Source organism: Vulpes lagopus, chromosome 5, assembly GCF_018345385.1.
Source record: "Vulpes lagopus strain Blue_001 chromosome 5, ASM1834538v1, whole genome shotgun sequence".
Taxonomy (NCBI): domain Eukaryota; kingdom Metazoa; phylum Chordata; class Mammalia; order Carnivora; family Canidae; genus Vulpes; species Vulpes lagopus.
In genome coordinates this window covers 111,392,979-111,411,776 of record NC_054828.1, presented here as the reverse complement: position 1 = coordinate 111,411,776, position 18,798 = coordinate 111,392,979, and the positions used below count along the sequence as shown (strand labels likewise).

At 51.5% G+C, this 18,798-nt stretch overlaps 1 protein-coding gene across 1 annotated transcript in view; it reads left to right on the top strand.

Annotated features, from left to right (window-relative positions):
- The window catches only part of PLB1 (phospholipase B1), a 194,555-nt gene that overhangs the window by 159,902 nt on the left and 15,855 nt on the right, over positions 1 to 18,798 (top strand). The window contains exons 38-48 of the mRNA XM_041757008.1: positions 20 to 120; positions 1,170 to 1,251; positions 1,928 to 2,032; positions 3,099 to 3,194; positions 3,695 to 3,766; positions 9,858 to 9,923; positions 13,276 to 13,336; positions 13,874 to 13,932; positions 15,594 to 15,661; positions 15,905 to 15,948; positions 16,143 to 16,242. Coding sequence (XP_041612942.1) covers positions 20 to 120; positions 1,170 to 1,251; positions 1,928 to 2,032; positions 3,099 to 3,194; positions 3,695 to 3,766; positions 9,858 to 9,923; positions 13,276 to 13,336; positions 13,874 to 13,932; positions 15,594 to 15,661; positions 15,905 to 15,948; positions 16,143 to 16,242 — 854 coding nt within the window. The remainder of the gene's footprint in view (positions 1 to 19; positions 121 to 1,169; positions 1,252 to 1,927; positions 2,033 to 3,098; positions 3,195 to 3,694; positions 3,767 to 9,857; positions 9,924 to 13,275; positions 13,337 to 13,873; positions 13,933 to 15,593; positions 15,662 to 15,904; positions 15,949 to 16,142; positions 16,243 to 18,798) is intronic.

Sequence of the window (18,798 nt, the reverse complement as noted above, 5' to 3'; positions counted from 1 at the left end):
CCTGCAGCCTTGCCCTTAGGTGCCCAGAGCCCTGGTCAACCTCGTGGACTTCATGAGCCCCACCGTCTTGAGACAGGTGTTCCTGAGCAATCCAGACAAGTGTCCTGTGCAGCAGGCCAGGTAAGCAGGGGCTGGCTGCCCCCAACCAGAGAAACTCCCATCTCCTGGTCTAGCTCCCATAGTGACTCCTCGGGGTCTTTGAGACTTGGTGTATCCATGTGTCCAAGTCTGCAAAGGGGGGCATATGTCAGGACCACACCCTTCTGAGGAGTTGGAGGTGGGCCCCAACCTACCCAACCTCAGGATGCCAGGAGGAAGCTCTGAGATGGAGCTTTGTGTGACATGGGAGCCACAGGGGAGCGGGTCAGGACGGGGACAAAGGCCAGTGTCTGAGACCCCATGTGGCCCAGCTCTTGAAAAGGGGAAACACGTAGGGTTGTATACGTATATGGTCAAATTGAAACAGAAAGTAGAGAAACTATCCACATCATTCAATTGGCTTTATGGGAAAGGAGCATACTGGGGACTTCAGAAAGGGGGTGTTTTGTTAAGTGGGGTGAGAAGCGCATAGGTATGTGTTTTATTAACCTTCATACCTTATATGTACATTTATTTCTCTAACACATAGTTTTACAGAAACTACCGTGTGCCCAGCACTACTCTCAGGGCTCTAGAGGTAATATCTGTTTGAACGTTAGATATATTTCATGAGCCTGAGATCATTCCTGATGAAATTCATTCAGATTCATTAGGAATGGACAATTCCTAATGAAGGTGGGACACTAATGTGAACTAAGCAGGCATTTGAGGGCATGAGCATTGGAGACCCCCAAATACAAGCTCCAATACCACAGGATACATTTTAATTTTATCCTGAGAAATTAAACATTGACCTTTCATCACCTAAGTTCATTTGTTCAGCATAATTTCCTGCAGGCCCAGAGCCTGCCGTCCAGCATTTGCACTCTCTCAGTAGGAGGGGGAGCTCACTCACACACCGCTGGGACCTGCCCCTTGAGACTGTGCACCGGGGCCTCAGCGCACAGTTGCTCTCAGGCCAGGGCTCAAGCAAGTCACTCCATGCAGCAGAACCAGTTTTGACCAGAGCTCCAGCTCTGACCAGAGCTTCAGCCCTGGGTCCTCCTTCCCACCTCCCTATCTCTGTGCAGCGTTTTATGTAACTGCGTTCTGACCCCTCGAGAGAGCTCCCAAGAGCTGGCCAGGTTGGAGGCCATCACCCAAGCCTACCAGGTGAGACCAAGAAGGGCACCTTTTGGGGGCCTCTCCCCTACCCAATCACCACACCCACACTCAGGGAAGGGAAGAGCTAGTCAGGGTTTGAGGGATGTCGCCATCTGAGCCCTTCCTCTGCCCCACCTGGCTGAAGTGTCTCAAGAGCCTCAGTTAGAGTGATCCCAAAGGAATCCAGGTAGAAAAGCCTTTGTGGCCTGTGTGCCCTTGGTGGCTTCATCCTGTGCTTGTCCTAAAGAGATCAGTAGCTCTGGGTACCCCCAGGGCTGGCCTTTTTCTTCCCTGCACCCCAGAGGCCCCCCGACTGCCTCTACTCCTCCCCCAGCCTCCCTGTCTCAACAGGCAGGATGCAAATAAGGGAGGTTGCAGGTCCTGAACCCCCAGGGCCTCTCTGAAGACTCTTTCCAGGTTCTTCTCCTTTGTGGGACTTCCTGCCTCACCTTTCAGAGCTTGTAGTTCACTTAAAAGCAAATCCAAAAGGTGAACCAACCTGTTTGCAATTCTCCAGAAAGAGGTTTGCAATCACATGTGTTTGTATTCTCAGGGGAAGGTCTGAGTCACCCCCTTGTGTAGGAAGATGGGGGCAGGGGTGCTAGCCACTGCTCCCTGGCTCTCTAACCCTGGGCTTTCAGGCTACCCAGGGCCAGTGCTGACATAACCCTGTGTGTGTCCCCAGAACAGCATGCGGGACCTGGTGGAGTCAGGCCGCTACGACACCCGGGAGGACTTCTCCGTGGTTCTGCAGCCCTTCTTCCGCAACATCCAGCTCCCCATCCTGGCGGTATGCTTGCTGCCCTCCCCACTGGGGTTCCTGGGAAGGAGGAAGAAGAAATTCAAGGCAGAGATGCCGAGGGCTTTCATGAGCCTGTGACTACGATGGGGAAAGACACTGGCAGCTGTCTAGATGCTGGTCTGGTGGCACAGCCCCCCTTGAACTCCTGAGCTGTGCTCCTAGAGGCAGCCTGATGTGGGACGTTCCCATGACCACTGAGAGCAGCCTCCACTTGGTTGAGCACCTACCACGTCCCAAGCCCTGTGTTTGCCCTAAGCAAAGTCTTCACAATGACCTTCTTCAGCCCCATGTAACAGAGGTTCAGAGGTGTGAAGTATCCTTTCTCAAAAATATAGGGAATAAGGGACAGAGAGGCATGATTTGAACATATCCGACTTCAGATGTATTCATTTTCTGCCACCCACATGCCACTTAAGTGCTAGAGGGTAATGGGGCCCTGCAGCCCCTGCCCATGTTCTCCCCCGACAACATTGAGCAGAAGAGCTCTGTGAGCACGCTGGGATGGGGACTTGGTTCTCTCCACCTGGGCCTCTATTCTATGGGCCTCACCTAGTTGAATGGAAGCTAAAAGCAGCCTCGGGCACCCCAATCACCTCCAGAGAGATGAAGGTGGTAGCTGCCCTGGTGTCAGCTTTGCCCGAGCCTGTCCCCAGAGCTCTGCCCCATTGTCCCCGCTGAGACCACTGGAACCAGCTGGCCAACGGCTGGGAAGTAGCTTTTCCTTGCTGGTTGGCTGAGACTTCCTCAGGGACTAGGATCTCATCCCCTGGACGGTGGCATGGCTAGGGCATTGCGCAACTGTGCCTAAAAATAAATATGATGCTTTTTAAAAACATTTAAAAAGGGGAATTATAGGGCCTGAAAGGAGGGTGGGGGGTAGTCACCCATGGCTATTAGTCTGTGGGATTGTTCTTACCTTCCAGTGACTTAGAGTTTTTCCAGGGGGAGGGAGGCACTGTGTGGCCAATCCCAGGGGTCAGGTTGACCACCTGTGGCCCCTCTCTCTGCCCACTGTACCAACAGGATTGTGAAGAAATCCATTTCTCTCTTTCAGGATGGACGCCTGGATACATCCTTCTTCGCTCCAGACTGTCTCCACCCAAGTCAGAAATTCCACACCCAGCTCTCCAGAGCCCTTTGGGTCAATATGGTAACATAAGTGGGATATCCTTGGGTTTGGGGGGCTCTAGTCTAGCAGAGCACCATCCCCTATGAAATGATGCTTGTTCTTGGATTCTTTTTGCGAGTAAGGTATAAAGGAGCAGTGGCTGGCACCCCTGTAGAAATCTATAGAACCGAAAATATGGAGTCCTTAGGATTCCAGGATCTCCTTGTGCTTTGAGCTGGGAGGAGGGACTCCCTGAGGAATGCCAGCAGACCTCCTCATGCTTGTTCAACATCTTCTGTGTGCCAGCAGCTGGGCGAGGCCACGTAAACCATGTTATCTAAGGCTCTTGCCAGCCCTGCCAGCCGAGTCCTAGGGGTTTCTGAGGATGCAGTCCTGGAGAAGCGGAGAGGGCTTGCCCAGTGTCCCCCAGCACAGCAGGAGAGGAGGCCAAAGCCCCTGCCATCAGGCTGTGAGCTGTCTCCACCCCAAGGTGCTGCCAGGGAATGCTCACTTCAGCTGGTCTGTCTTTTCTTCCTCCGTAGCTTGAACCGCTGGGAAGGAAAACGGAAACCCTGGACCTGACAGCAAATATAGCCCTCTCCTGCCCCACCCAGGTAATGGGGGAGCACCTGCTCTGTGCCCCCTCCAGAGACCAGAGCTCAGACCTGGCCCTGCCCTGGTCCTGCACTGCGGCTCCCCCGCTGGGCACAGGAGAACCTCAGAGGGTGGGAGGAAGGCCACAGGGACTGAGGAGAGGAGAGGGTGCAGAAGAAGCACTTCTTTGAGGATGGGAGAAGCAGGTGGAAGGGAAGCCTGAGCCCAGGCAGAGGCAGCGGATTAGGCAGAGAGCTGGTGGGGGGGCGCCAAGAAGCCGAAACTGTGGCAAGAAGGCTCATTTGGGCAGCAGTGCTTGGGGCCGGTGGGCACGTCTGACTGCAGGTCAGAGGCCTCCGTGAGAAGCCAGCTAGCTCTGAAGTTGTGGTTAGTGGTCTTAGAGCCTGGAGGGTGAGTTCCCCGGGGGGACAGGGTCAAAGAGGAGAGCGGCACAGGGCACCAGGGAGCTGTGTGGAGGACCAGCCTTGCCATGGGGGCGAGGACTCAGCTCAGGGCTCCTTTTAAGGAGAAAATGTAAGTGGTTGTTAAACTTGATTTCAGGCCTAGGGTGGGGGCAGGTTCATGTTCCCACTGCTTTCAGCTCCCTTTCCTAGGCCCTGTCTTAATGGCTTTTTAACCAAATAAGGCCGAAGCCAGAGGGCCCTCAGCAGCAGTAAAAAGCAGAAGGACCTGACCCCGTCTGGGAGGCTGGGTTTCCCTCCTGGGTCAGCCTGCCTCAGCCTCTCCTGCCCTCCTGGCTGAGCATGGAAATGGACCTGCAGCTCCCCCCTGTGTCTGCCAGGGCTCCAGAAAGAGTGGGCACCCCTGCCCACACCCATGCTTCCTATCCGCTGCCTCCCCCGGCCCAGCCTCCTGCACCATCAGGAGAGCAGGGCCCGTGGGAAGAAGGGAGGGAGAAGTCAAGGCCATGGTAGCAAAGGGCTCAGTTGCTGGGTCTAGGGCTTGCAGCAAAAGAATAGTCAAATGATGTGACATAGATGCCTCCAGTCCAGTGGTCAGATGTGGCCAGAGGGCTGGGACAGCGTCCCAGGGGGCCCTACTGTGCCAGGTGTGGACTGTTTAATTACTAGATCCTGAGCATGTCTAGGAGTTTCTAGGGGAGGGGCCAGGTGACCTGGGTAGCGGGGGGCATTCGGGGACTCAGAGCAGTGGCTGTAAACCATACTGGAGGTAAGTATTCGGGTGTTTTAACAACCCGTATGGCCAGAGTGAACATAAGCCGTGGAAAATCCTCGCCAATCTGTCAATTCTCCTTCCATTAAACAGTAAAAGTATTAACAACCCACTCCAGGGGGCCGTCCCATGCTCTTCCTCCCCATAAACATTTATTAAGTACCTGGTTGGAGCCTAGGCACTGGGTCAAGGAGAGGCCTATCACCGTGGGCCTCCAGGTGACCTGGGTCACTCTCCGCCCCAGATCAGGCAAGGAGCCCCCAAAAAGGTGCCACTCCAACCAGCATCTCAGGCCACAGCGGGCTCTGCTCCTCCTTTTGGAGGGAGCCCGACTGAGCCACTGGTAAGCAGAGGAGAGAAAAGCCAACCTCTCAAAACCGAAACCATAGAAGCCCAGCCTGGGAGAAGCGGTTGCCAGGCAACCCCATTCCAAAAGGCTCCATCTGTTGGCCAGCCCAGCTTCACCACACCAGGCAGAGCAGCACTCTGCGTTCCTCCCGTCCCATCTGCTCCCCCCGTGCGCCTTAGAGCTCTATAAAAGTCCACCAGCATCTCAGTGTGAGCTGACAGGGGCCAGGCAGCACATATTTTAGTCCTCGCTGTGTCTAAACATAGAGGCTCCAGGCAGGACCCAGCGGGGAGGAGGGGGGCCCGGACGGATGGGAGCACCGGAGAGCTGTCTCAGCCTCCTCCCTGCTCCTCCCCTGCCCTAGGCCCAGGCCAGGCCGGGCCCTTCACAGTGCTCCCTGGGTCTCTGTGAGACTTTCAGGTCGGACCGATGACCGTCCAGCCAGCTTTTGACGAGCCTCCCTGTGCGCTGTGACTGTTGTGCTCCTCCTGCCCTCACTGCCTCTCTGCCCACGCCTTCCCTAACCCGGGCAGCCGGCTGCGGCTCCTCCTGGGGCTTAGAGGAAGCCAGCTGAGGGCCCACGCCTTCTCTCTCTGCTCTTACTCCTGGGGAGCCTTTGTCGGTGGGGACCCCTCCTCCCGGAGATGCGTCCCTGCTGGTCACAGAGGCCGTGCCGCTCTGATGGAGCTCCTCTCCTAGTCGCTGTCCCTCTTGGTCTCGACAATGGGGACGTGCTCCCCCCGTCCTGTCCCACCTCTGTTCCGGTCTCTCTCTCCGCGTCCCCTCACGCTGAGATGGGCCCGGTTCCCCGGCGGCCTGGGGAATGTCCATGCATCGGACAACCTGCGCCTTCACCTCTCCTCTCTCAGACGCCAGCTCTGTTCTTCGAACCTTCAAGAGAGGTTTCCCCTGAGATGCCCTGGATGGTGCAAGGTTGCCCAGGAGGCAGCTTCAATGTATTATCAGGGTATCGGCCACGGCAGGGAGCCAGACAGAGACGTCCTGAGCGGGACACAGAGAAAGAGAGAAACTGAGATAACTTTAAGTGCCGCTTCACCCAGTCTTTCATCTTGAGAAAAAGCAGAGGTCTGTTGGGCTCCCTTGTACTGACTTTACTGTGTAGCAAGGTTTGTATTTTGCATTCCATATGGGGGGGACACTATTGCCTTTTGAATGCTTTGGACTTCTAAATTTTTCCTATCCTGCCTCACCCCACCATCACCCCAAACTCAACAAACAGCCATTCAAAAAGTAATTTTTGAACAAGAAGTGTCAAAACAGGAGTGAAGCATTTCTCTCCACAAATTCTCTGATCCTTAGGACTTCCCTATTTCTGTTCATAAGGTGGTGGTTTCCACAGTTCCAAGGGTATGGGACGTCAGGTGCCCTGACAGGACTCCCCCTCGCACTCCCACCCTCCCCTGCCCCTTTCCTACTGCCACCACCCCAGGCCACAGCCTCGTCACATTGTGTGCTGACGGTCAGGGTCAGGGTCACGTAGCCCTTCCCATCCTAAGGACAGAGAATTCTATGACCTGAGGAATCTCAGCAGGGAGGGCCTTGGAGTCGTGTGTCCTGCAATAGCTGAGTTACTCCACTACATCCCTCCTGAGGCCTCACCACAGTCTTAAACTTGAACTTCCATATTCTCAAAGCAGCGTTTTTCAAAATGCCAAGGGGCTGCCCATTAACAGGTTGTAAGATCAGCCCAAGAGATCATGAGCCAGCATGCTTGAGTGGGATGGGATTGAGTAGAAGTGTCAGAGGGCATTCCATGCTGTTACAGCCTGCTTCCCATGACCACCACCGCCCTTCCCCTGAGCCTTCCTATCAGGGCCCTCAACCATCTATCCCAGACAAGCCTTCCAAGCCCTGTCTCGTGTAGTACCTATGTCCCCTTGGAATGGAGGCTCCCTTGGGATTGGTGCCTGGGCTTGACTGTACCCTCCCAGTGTGGTCTGAGCAGCAGAGAACAGAAGAAAAACGCCACTCCTTCACCACAGAACTGCACACCTAGTAACACAGCCAAGATGAACATGACCTTCCCTGTTACAGGCCACTGACTCACACTGCTGACTCACGTCAGGTGGCTGTCCTGGCACTGCCCCCCACCACCCGTCACCACCCAGGCCGGCCACACCGTCTTTGTAGAAAACACTGCCTTGTGCTGGCACTCAATTGGCTTCACTTTCTAGCTACTGGTGGTTACAGGTCTAGCCTAGGAGACTCACACTAACTGGAATCTCTTCTCTACTTTAACTGCTCTAGGCCCTTCTAAACCACTCTGACTCACACATGCACCGTGGAGTCAACCATGGTCAATGAAACAAACCTCCAGCACCCCAGATTACTTATCTGCCACTGCCCTTGACCTGTTCTCATTGTTCCTGCTCTGGTTTCACTCCCCATAGCATTCCAGTGTCTCCCTAACCTCTGACCCCTTCAACTTGGCCTCCTCTCTCTGAGGGCCCCTCCCCCAACCCTTGGGTCATATGACCAGATAGACTCCCCAGTTTGGCTTTCAGCGCTTCTGGAAGGGCAGGGGGAGTCTTGGCCCTCTGGTTCTTCCAGTGCTGGCCACTCTGTGACTAGCCCTCTGTTCCCAGGCAGAGCTCCCTTGACAAGGGGGGAGAACAATCATGAGTGACACTCCATGCGCCGTGTCTCCTATTTGAGATCTGTATGTCCCCAGATCTTGTAGCTGTTCCTCTGCACTTACTGGACATGCTGGTCCCCAAGGTTTCACGGCCTCCTAGCATCTCATGTTTGCTGCCCGACTGGCTTGTAAGCCTCTTTTTATCCTCCATTCTAGCACCTGGGGCAGGGCCCTGAACACATGGGGGCTTACACACATGGGTCAGTTTTTTGTAGAATGCTCCCACATTGCCCTCCTCACATGGGAATGCTCACGGGGGCTGCTCAGTTAGCGACGGTGACATGCCATTGTGAGTGCTCCTTGGCCTTGTACACTTCCCGCCCTTGGCCCTCAGTACTCCCCTGGCCTGAGGTTCAGCTCTGAAGGCCAAGGACTCAGAGGAAAGGAGAGACGGATGGTGTCTCAGGGAGCCAGGGCCTGTGCCAGGGGCTGGGAGTGCCAAGGCCATGGCTGAGCCCCTCTCTTCCTCTTCCTCTCTGCCTACCCAACAAGCATCTTCACTGGCCTGACTCCAGTGTGAGGAGTAGAACCAGAAAGGTCTGGGATCCCTGGGTGGCGCAGCGGTTTGGCGCCTGCCTTTGGCCCAGGGCGCGATCCTGGAGACCCGGGATCGAATCCCATGTCGGGCTCCCAGTGCATGGAGCGTGCTTCTCCTCCCTCTGCCTGTGTCTCTGCCCCTCTCTCTCTCTCTCTCTGTGACTATCATAAATAAAATAAAATTTAAAAAAAAAAAAAAAAAAAAAGAACCAGAAAGGTCTGACTTGACAGGCCCTTACTACTTGCTCTCTCCTGGACCTGGCCCCTCCCCCAGCCGGGGCTTCAATTGCTCCCCGTCTATAAAATGGGGGCTCTCAGGAGAGGCAGGTTGCAAGCTCAGATGCCATGCCAGGCAGGAACATGATTGGGTGAGCAGCACCGTGTATGGGACCAGAGGAAGGGGTAGGGCCAGAACTGAAGACTTCTTAAAGCATTCACACTCTTCTCTCCTCCTCCACCACATCCTTCTTTTTTTTAACACCAGGCCCAAATAAAGCAGAACAAAGCAAAATGTCTCCTGCCTAGGTTGAGCCCACAGGCAATCAGTTTTCAGGTCCTGTATCTGATCCCCAGTGCCCTCTGCTCCAACATTTTAGTTCTTCTTTCTCATTCCCGTTTTATTCCCAAATGTTAGACACTGAGCACATCTTGTCAAAGTGCTGACAGCCCAGGGTCACTTGCTGATTCCTGGTCTCGGTCTTATTAATGCTTTCTTGCTTCATCTCATTTTCACATTTTCTCATTACCTTGTTTTTCCCCGGTTTCTCCTTTGCCTGCATTTCCTTCTTCCTACTACAACTAACCCTCCCCTGCAACTGAATAGACTTGATCTTGACTGGGCTTAGGAGCAAACCGATCATGAAGTAGGTGGGTAGGGAACGAAGAAGATGTTTCACAATAAAAACATGGCCTAAATCTATGAACCCAACCATATGAATCTAACCTGAAAGAGAGTAAGACACAGAGTTCTGAGGAGGCAAAAAAAAAAAAAAAAATTATATAGATAATATTTTCCAGAAAAGACAAAAATGCCATGATGTGAATCTCTTGCCAGAAAGACTGTGAAGGGAAGAAAACAGCTCATTTTGAGCATTAGGTTGATGTTCCATTGCTAGGATAAAAGGCAAACCCTAGAGCCCTGAGTAGAACACACATGGAACACTTCTGAGGCCATTTATTGTGCCCCCCTTGCCAGAGCTGTTATGTAGAACCCTCTAGAGAATGAATTAAATTATGTTTATATGATTCTTACTATTTATATGCAGGAAGAAAGAAATGTTAAATAAATCTGGATGACAGGATTCTTAGTCCCCTTTCCTAAGTAATCTTCGATGCTGTCAGATAACCTCTCCCTGTGGTTTCTGTTCTCTTGTAGAATGATCCCTTCCTGAGAACTCCCCGGAATAGCAACTATACCTACCCTACCAAGCCGGCCACTGAGGTAAACCTGACACACATCTGCCTCTCTCAGGAACAAAGTATTTCTACCTGCCTGTGACTCAGGGGTGTGGTACAGAGCTTAAGCAGAAATGTACCTTTCTTACGTACAAGAAATTGGAATGTAAAAAAAAAAAAAAAAAAAAAAAAAAGTTCCTGAACCATGAAATCCCAGGATTGTCCTAACATGTTCTCAAGTGCTTCCTGAGATCAGCAACCAACTAGAGGAAGTGCCTGTGGATTGGTTTTCTTCAACCTTTGCACAGAACTCATTCCTGATTAGGCAGCTCAGCTTTTCAAGAAGGGGTGAGGGGGAGGCAGTGGGTATGATGCACCGTAACTTCTGGCAAGGTGGAAACTGATGGGAAGAATCTTCATTCTTGGCCCAGTAGGAAGCTGACACATCCCCAGGTGGGTCTCAGGGCTTGTCTGGTTCAAGTCAACCGTTCTAGCTCTGAGGATCCCCAAAAGATGCAAAGCCCATGGCTTTAGTGACTGCTATTCCAAAGATGGCCTGAGAGATCCAGAACAGGCCTTACAGTGCAGGCCCATTCCAGACCAGAGCTGTCAGCCACCAGGACAGGGGCTCAATCACCAGTTTCAGCCAAGTACCTATGGTATTTACAGTCTCGTGCTAGGGGCTGGTGGGAAATCTTGGGAAGTTAGAGGTCTTTCCATACTGAGCATCTTCTCTGTCATCATACTGGCAGTGTTCCAGGGAGATAGAGCAGGAGACCAGATGATGAGTCCTACCCCTCAAGGAGCTTACAGTCTGCTGGAAGAGGCATCCAATAAATAGCTCAACATGACCATTTCAGCTGTGGGGACAGCTGTGAGGAAGGTGGTGGGAGAAAGCATGATGGGCCAAAGGAGGGACGGCAAGTTCCCATGAGCTATGCAGGCCAGGTCTCTCTGAGGAGAGGAGATGTGAGCTGGGATGTGCACAATGAGAAGACTCTGTCCATCTGGAGAGCAGAGGTGGAGTCCCAAGCAGATGTACGAGTGCAAAGGTTGAGAAGTGAGACTCAGCTGGGGTATTAGAGGAAGAGAAAGAAGGTCAGAGTGGCTTGTGGGTATGTAAATAAGGTGGAGAGTGGGGAGAGGAGATCAGAGGGGTTGTCAAGGCCCAGGTCACACGGAATCTCAGTCTCTGAGGAAGAAGGTGGGGCTTCAGGTGGAAAGATGTGGGAAACCACTGGAGGCCCCAGGAGAGGGGGACACTACCTGGTACACCTTATTAAAACATCTCCCTGACCAGTGTGGAAAATGGATTGAGAGCAGCAGGAATGATTGAGGACAGAGCTTTATAAGCCAGCTGAAGTACTATGAGACTAACTTATATGCAATCATTGGAGGACTGTTAGATGCTGAACTCTGGGGAATGAGCCATGAGAGCTACATGGCTGAGGTAAAACCACTGCCCGGCTTTCCTGGATCCTCTCTCAGCCCAGTGGAGGGCTTGTCCCAGGCAACCCATGGACCAAATCCACTAGAACTGAAATGCTAGCTGCATCTTGTCAATCCAGCACTTCTTTCTTTACCCTCTTATTGATTTATTGGGTTCCTACATAGGGTAGGCACAGTGCCAAGTGCTGGGTACCCAAGGTGAGCAGAGTGGGTGTCTGCCCACCCTCTTAGATCTTACAGACTCGCAGACCTTTACTTCTGCTGCTAAGAGTTAAAACCCAGGCCGAGAAGGTGTTGTCACTTAACATCTTGCCATTTAAAGTAGCCCCCGACAGGCAACATCAACATTACCTGGAACTTGTTAAAAATGAAGAGTCCTGAGCACCGCCTCGCCTCCGGGACTATGGAGTCAGCATCTGCATTTAACATCAAGACCCCCTCCCAGGGGATTTGGGTGCACTGCTATAGAGTACAGGGTGGGCTTCTCCCCTTACGACAGAGGAGCACGCTCAAAGTCCAACCTGTGTCTTAATCTGCATGGGATGTACATGTCTCTGGCTCACCAGATATCTGAGATACTTCTCATGCTCATGGCTATGGAACTTTTTCTTTTCAACTACTTTTCCCTGAATATTTGTCGCCTGCACACAAGTGTGTTCTTGATTTCAAAAGAATTTCCACATCAGCTTGATGAATTGAACAATCTCTTGGAATAAACTAAAGTATATCAGATTAAGCAAATAATTTTTTTTAAGATTTTATTTATTCATGTGAGAGAGAGAGAGAGAGAGAGAGAGAGAGGCAGAGGGAGAAGCAGGCTCCATGCAGGGAGCCTGATGTGGGACTCGATCCCGGGACTCCAGGATCACGCCCTGGGCCTAAGGCAGGCGCTCAACTGCTGAGCCACCCAGGCATCCCAAGCAAATAATATTTATTTGTTTATTTTTCCAAGCAAATAATACTTGAAGGGCATTTCATTATTTGCTCCCTTGGGAGAGGAGACTTTTGGGGGGGGGAGGGGAGAGGAGACTTTTTGATAAGGCTTGTCTTTAACATCTTCTGACTAAACAGAAGAGATGAGTTCTCAAAGCCTCTGGCAATCACATCCCCAGAGAATCAGTCGCACAGTTATCACCTGCTTGCAAAGCCTTACTGTGCATTCAGCACTGGGCTTGTCCTTCAGCCCCTCCTGGGGACATGCAAGTATTTGGGACTCTAGGGAAGAGACTCTATTTCTCCTCCAACTTACTAACACCGGTCATTTCTGTGCCTCTGCTTCCCACCTCATCCCTTCCTCCAGTACCTGGAAAATGTGCTCTGCATCCTAGAGACAAGGGAATTTGACTAAAGGCATCCAGGCTACATAGGCACTAACTTATATACACATAAGGAACGGGTTGGCTATTAAGTTAAACTCATAAAAAACGTAGATGCATGTATATAGAAGATGTGCAAAAGCCAGGAGTTTTATAATTATAAAAATTTCATGGTGTTTTCCTAAAAATATTCCAATTTTTGTTGCAGCCCAGCATTATAATCAGTGTCCATTAGCTTCATTGTTAAACAGCAACACCAAAACCTATGTGTGATCTTCTATGAGGCATCCAAGTCTACATTCCTTTGGGAGATCACCCATGTAGCACTTCACCTTCCCCCACCCCTTTGCTCTGGCTGCCAGCTCCATGTAAGTTGAGATGGGAAAAGCTGTATGAGCAGCATACGTGTGCCCCACATATAATGTGTTTTGTGCATAGGGGCGGGCAGATGCCCAGTTTCTCCTAATTTCCCTCTCAGACCATCTACAATGAACAGTTTTTGCCCACACATGATCCCTAGGGGGCATAGTTCTAGCCTCCACCAAAAACTCCTTAGTTACTTCTCCTTGTTCTCAAGCTATCCCCCCTGCGCAATGAGTGCTGGGCATTGTATCTTTCCTCCTGTTAATTTAGAACTGGGGCAGCGACTTCCTGTGTACAGAGTGGACTCCTTCCAACAGTGTCCCCACTTCAGGTGAGTGAAAACATCATCATTACCCCCTGCAGTTAAGGACTTGGCTAAGTGTCGAGTTGGTGGGACACCTGACAGACACAACTCAGGGCCCTGAGGCGAACTTACAGATTCCCATGCAATGCAGCCCAGATCGTGGGCAGCCCCCGAGAAGCTAGCCTGCGACCACCTGGGCTCTCCACAGCTCACACTTCTCGTCTCCATTTGTTTAGTCCCCGTGGCAGGCCCTAGGCCTCCTCCCCGAGCAGGGAAGGTACAGTCAGGGATGGTGTCCCATCTGCCTATGCTCACAACTCCCGCAGCTAGCACTTCCCTGGACCACCCCAGCATGAATGTGGCTCCTCTCACAATGAACCGTAGCCATCAAGCCCATTATCTTCAGGGCCTTGGTTGCTCCAAATGGATGAAAGAGGCAAATTGGCTAAACCTTAGGTTAGAAAGAAGCCTATGGGACTGGAGCAGAATCTGACTCCTAGGCAAGCGTATACTTTAAAAGGAAGACTCCCCGTGACCATCTGTCATTTTGCCCATCTCCCCTAGTCCACGTGCTCCGGCCAGGAGACATCAAAGTGGTGGCTGCCATGGGTGACGCGCTGACTGTGAGTACTGAGCTGGGACGGGCCCTGGGCACCCCGGAACCCAGCCAGGCCCTGCACTGAATGCGTTCTTTCTCCACTCTGGCTCTGCATTCAGCATTTAGCTAACAAGATTGAGAACCTACCTGTGTCAGGCACTGAAATACCACCAGGCAGCAACAAAACCTCACTGGGCAATCTAGAATGTTCTCTGCCCTTTGACAGACCTGTTCAAATATCAACTCTTCCATGACACTGTGCCCCTCCATCCCCGCTTCCCCGCTGTTTCCAAGCATTTCATCTGCATGTTATGGCAGATTTATCTGAGTATGCCCGCCTTTATCAGGAAAATCATCTCCAACTACTCAGGCTCACAGAGTAGGGGGTGGGAGATTACCCACACACTGCCCAGTGCCTCCTCACCCCATTTCAAGATGTGTTCTTTGGAGTAGAAGGAGCCCAATTCCTACATATGGTGTAGTTTCTCTACACGAATTGTATTAGCCAACTATGTAGCTATTGCTCTACACAAGACATTCTGCTAATAATTCTGAGATGTAGTCATAACCCTTCAGAAACTTGTCAAGCTGGGAAAATAAGCAATTTATGCAGAAGGAGATACGTAATCATGTAGGTGACACATAGGCTTTTCAGATTGGGTTCTTGTTTGTAGAAAAACAACTTCCCCATGTGTGTGTGAACATGGTTAATTTTGATATAAACGTGGAGAAAGCTCTGGGAGGATATAGCCCAGGGTCCTAAGCATTAATTAGCTCTGGTGATGTGTACATGTGGGTAAGGGGCAAGGAAAGGATCTAGAACCTGTGGCAGAAGGTGAGATGAATAAGGTAGGGGTAGATTATTAATGTTTAAAGGAATCTTTGTATCATTTCACTAGCTATGGTGAGTATGTATTTTGTAAGTTTCAAAGAGGAATTTCTCTTTTTTTAAGTTAAGGCATTTAGAGAAAGCTACATACAGGAGATAGAAGCTGAGAAGGGATGGGAGAAGGAAGAGATTTAAGGGCTGGAAAGGAGGGAGCTCAGCATTCACAAAAGGGATAGAATGGGTGGCAACTGAGTAGGGCTGGTCCAAGGCCCTCCTGCTTCAGATCGATTTGCTCACACCTGAGGGTTTGTGTGGACCAGAAAGCAGAGACTGAACTAGGGAAAGGAAATGGGAACCAGACTATGGTGAATTAAGAATGTTAGTGAAAGGGTTTGGCTTGGACCCATGGGTAAGAGAGACCCACTGAAAGGCAAAACCTGGCAGGGGTTGGGGATGTGAAGAAAGAGGTGGGCTCAGACGAGCTGGTGGGCACTCCAGTGGGAAGGGAAGATGGAGACTGTGGAGTCAGGTGGGAGGCCAGAGTGCTGTCCATGGCAAGGAGGTGAAAGCCTCACCTAGGAATGTAGCACAGAGGACAAAAAGAAAGGGTGAAAGCTCGAGAGGTTGGGAGGGAAGAATCTTGGTCCTTCCAGGCCTTAGGTACTAGTTGTGTGTAGAGGAGGGGGGAGTCCAGACAATGCAGAGATCACATGGTCTGGAGAAACTCTGGTACCATCCTCAGAAAAGATAAATCCAGGTCCCAGCTGCTCTGCCAGGATCTTGGGGGCCCTTCTCAGCACCTTTGGCCTGGGCCTGGGCCCAGCACAGTTCTGGAGGCTTCTCTCTGCCTTTCATAGACAGCATTTGGAGCCCGATCAAGCAACTCCAGCGACCTACCCACATCCTGGAGGGGACTCTCTTGGAGGTGAGGATGTTATCCACTCATTTTCAATTGATGATGTTCTCCTGGGCATCCCTCCAGAGATGAGCCTGTGTTCCCAGGCTCTGGCCCTAGAGGCAAGGAGGCTCCCTGATGCTCCTGTCAGTCCTGAGCATGGTGGGAACCACATGCCGGGGGCAGACTCAGAAATGTTCTGACTTGGCAATGTGATGGCTGATGGAGTGGCAGGCCAGGGTCATCCTAACTCATGTGCTTTCTCTTTTTCAGCATTGGAGGGGACGGCATCTTGGACACCCACACCACACTGCCCAGTAAGTAGCAACAGAGAAGTGCCATTGCTACAGCTGGGCCAGGGCCTACCCCCACCCCGAGCAAGGGCTGAGAAGTGATCTGCAGCGAGGGAAGTCAGCCAGCCCTGAAAAGACCCAGAATCCGCTTACCCCACCCCTGAGCCCCAAGGCCCCCATCCCCTCTCACCTTTGCTGTCTGCTTCACCCTTTTAAAGACATTTTGAAGAAGTTCAACCCTCACATCCTCGGGTTCTCCACCGGTACCCTAGAGGAGACAGCAGGGCTGAATGTAGCCGTGGAAGGAGCCAGAGCTAGGTGAGTAGCTGTGGGTACAGGAGGGGGCAGAGGAGAGCCTGAGAGATCAGGGTGGGGAATGGGAGGAGGAGAGAAGGGTGCTGTCTGGGAGCATGGCCCCAGATGGGCCATGAAAGTGGCTGTGCACAGAGCCCTGCTGCGTGCCCAACCCCTCATGTGGGTTACCTCCCGGAATCCTCACACCTTTGAGGGGGGTACCAGCAGGAAGACGCTGAGACTTAGAAGGTTTCCCAAACGGCCCAAGGCTGTCAGAGGAGCCAGGGTCAGGCCAGGCCCTCTGGGCTGTCACCCCGTCAGGGCAGCAGGAGCACCTGCTGACTCCAGCCAACCTCCTGGCCCCAGGGAGGCTGGGAACCAGTGTGCAGCCTGCTGAGAACTCACAGCCCGGCCCCATGGACAGCCACCCTCCCTCTCTCCACCCTCACCTCGGAACCTAGAGTCCTTGACTCGGAGAGAGCTGTGTTTTGACACTGGGGGGTTAGATGTTAAGGCCCCCAGAACAGCATGGGGGCTGTTTGTTTTCACTCCGATTTCTGTTGTTGACAACAACCCAGATAATTAACGCTGGAATGCCTGACAGAGTTCATTGATTTTTCTGCACAGAGTGTGCTGGGTATTTGCTTTGTAGAAGGATTGCTGCGCTCAGATCACCAGGGAAACGACACTGGCTTGACTCATTCTGTTTACACGGAGCGTTCCTTTCCGACGTGGTAAGGAGGGCCCCACGCTCCGAGTGAGTCTCTGAGCCACAGGAAGCCGGGGCAGTTCCTCAACGTCAGAAGCAGGAAGAACTTATTTTTCTGCAAAAGAGCTGGGCTTCACAGGGCCATAAAATCAACATCTCATCACTGTTGTTGCTGTCATTGTCACCACCTCCATCATCATTCTACTATTAATTACACAGCCCGGCTCTGTTAATCAGGGGCTGATTCCTCAGCCTGCTGACATTCGGCCCCCTTTCTTGCTTTACTTCTCTTACCACCTGCTCCTTTGAGTGCTGCTCAGTGCCTCCACCAGGAGCCAGGGATGGGAGGTAGCTGAGACTCGCAGCTCCTTGCTAGCATCTCTGATGTCCAGTGATAAGGGAAAGGGGAGTAAGCCATTGACTTAAGTAAGCAAGGTTTGAAAGTTGTCCTGTAACCCTCCTCTCTCTGCAGTGTCATTTAGTATGGTGCCAGATAAGGATGAGTGCCCCTCAAGAGAAAGATAAATACCACAGAATATGGGATAATGAGACCTGGGGTCAGACCGTCTGTGTTCAGATCCTGGTTCCACAGACTTGCTAGCTCTGTGACCTTGGGCAAGCCACTTATCGTCTCAGTCTTAGTTTCCTCATCCATAAATTTGGGATAATAATAGTACTATTTCTCAGCGTTGTCATAAGAATTAAATGAGATTAATGACCTACAGAAAATACAGAGTATATTATCTAATACATGTACCCCAAAAATATTTGTCATTATTAGGAATATTTTAGTTTCAAAGGGTTTTTTTTAAGATTAGATTTATTTATTCATAAGAGACACAAAGAGAGGCAGAGACACAGAGGGATGGGGAGCCTGATGTGGGACTCAATCCCCAGACCTGGATCATGCTCTGAGTCGAAGGAAGACGTCCAACCACTGAGCCACCCGGGCATCCCTAGTTTCAAAGTTTTTTTCAACATCTAACTTCCATCACTCAGTAAGCAAAAAGTCACAGAAGTCTGCAAAGGACTGAGCCCCAAGGTAGTTACTAAAAGATATAAAAGCATCAAAAGGTGAATTCCTTGCCTATTCAAAGAGTTTGCTGTCTAGTTTAAGGAGACTAAACAGGAAGTAACTTTTAGAAAAAAAAGTGTTGCATATGGCAACAGTGCAGATTGCAGTGACTTTGTATTTCCGAGTAGTAGGAAAGAGAACAGTGTGACATGTGAGCTGGGCAGCCCAAATACAGGTGCAGACCCAGAGGGGACCCCAGGACTCCTGTCGTCCAACTTCCTCATTTGAAAGATGAAGAAATTCGACCCTAGCAGGGTTCGGTAACCTGGGTGAGCTCACACAGCAAGTTAGTCACTAAGTTGGAGGAGAACCCAAAACTTCCAGAGCAGTGCTCTTCACTCCAGGACTGGAAAAGGAAATAGAAGAGGTGGATAAAGGTGCTCAGAGAGAAGGTTCACCAGGGAGGTTGGATTTGCTCTGAGCCTGTAGGGTGTGAAGAACACAGCTGGGAAGAGGGGAGGAAGTGGGCACTCCTAACTTCCCCTCACACTCATGAGGGCTTATCACCCATGACTTCCCCTTCTCACATCTTGAGCCTACTGGAAGGTAATAGACACTTCTGGAGTCCCTTTTACCCAGGACAGGCTTGATTTCTAGCTTCCCAATGTATTGCATCAATAGCAATAGCCGTGGGCTGTGATTCTGGATATATAAATGAGAAATAGGGGCAGGGGAGGTACCATGTGTGCTCAGCCATGTGCCCAGCTCATGATGGACAGGCGAAGATTTAAAATTCCCATCTTCTACCAGTTACTGCTTTTATGACCCCTTCCACAGGAACCTCCAATGGCTGTGC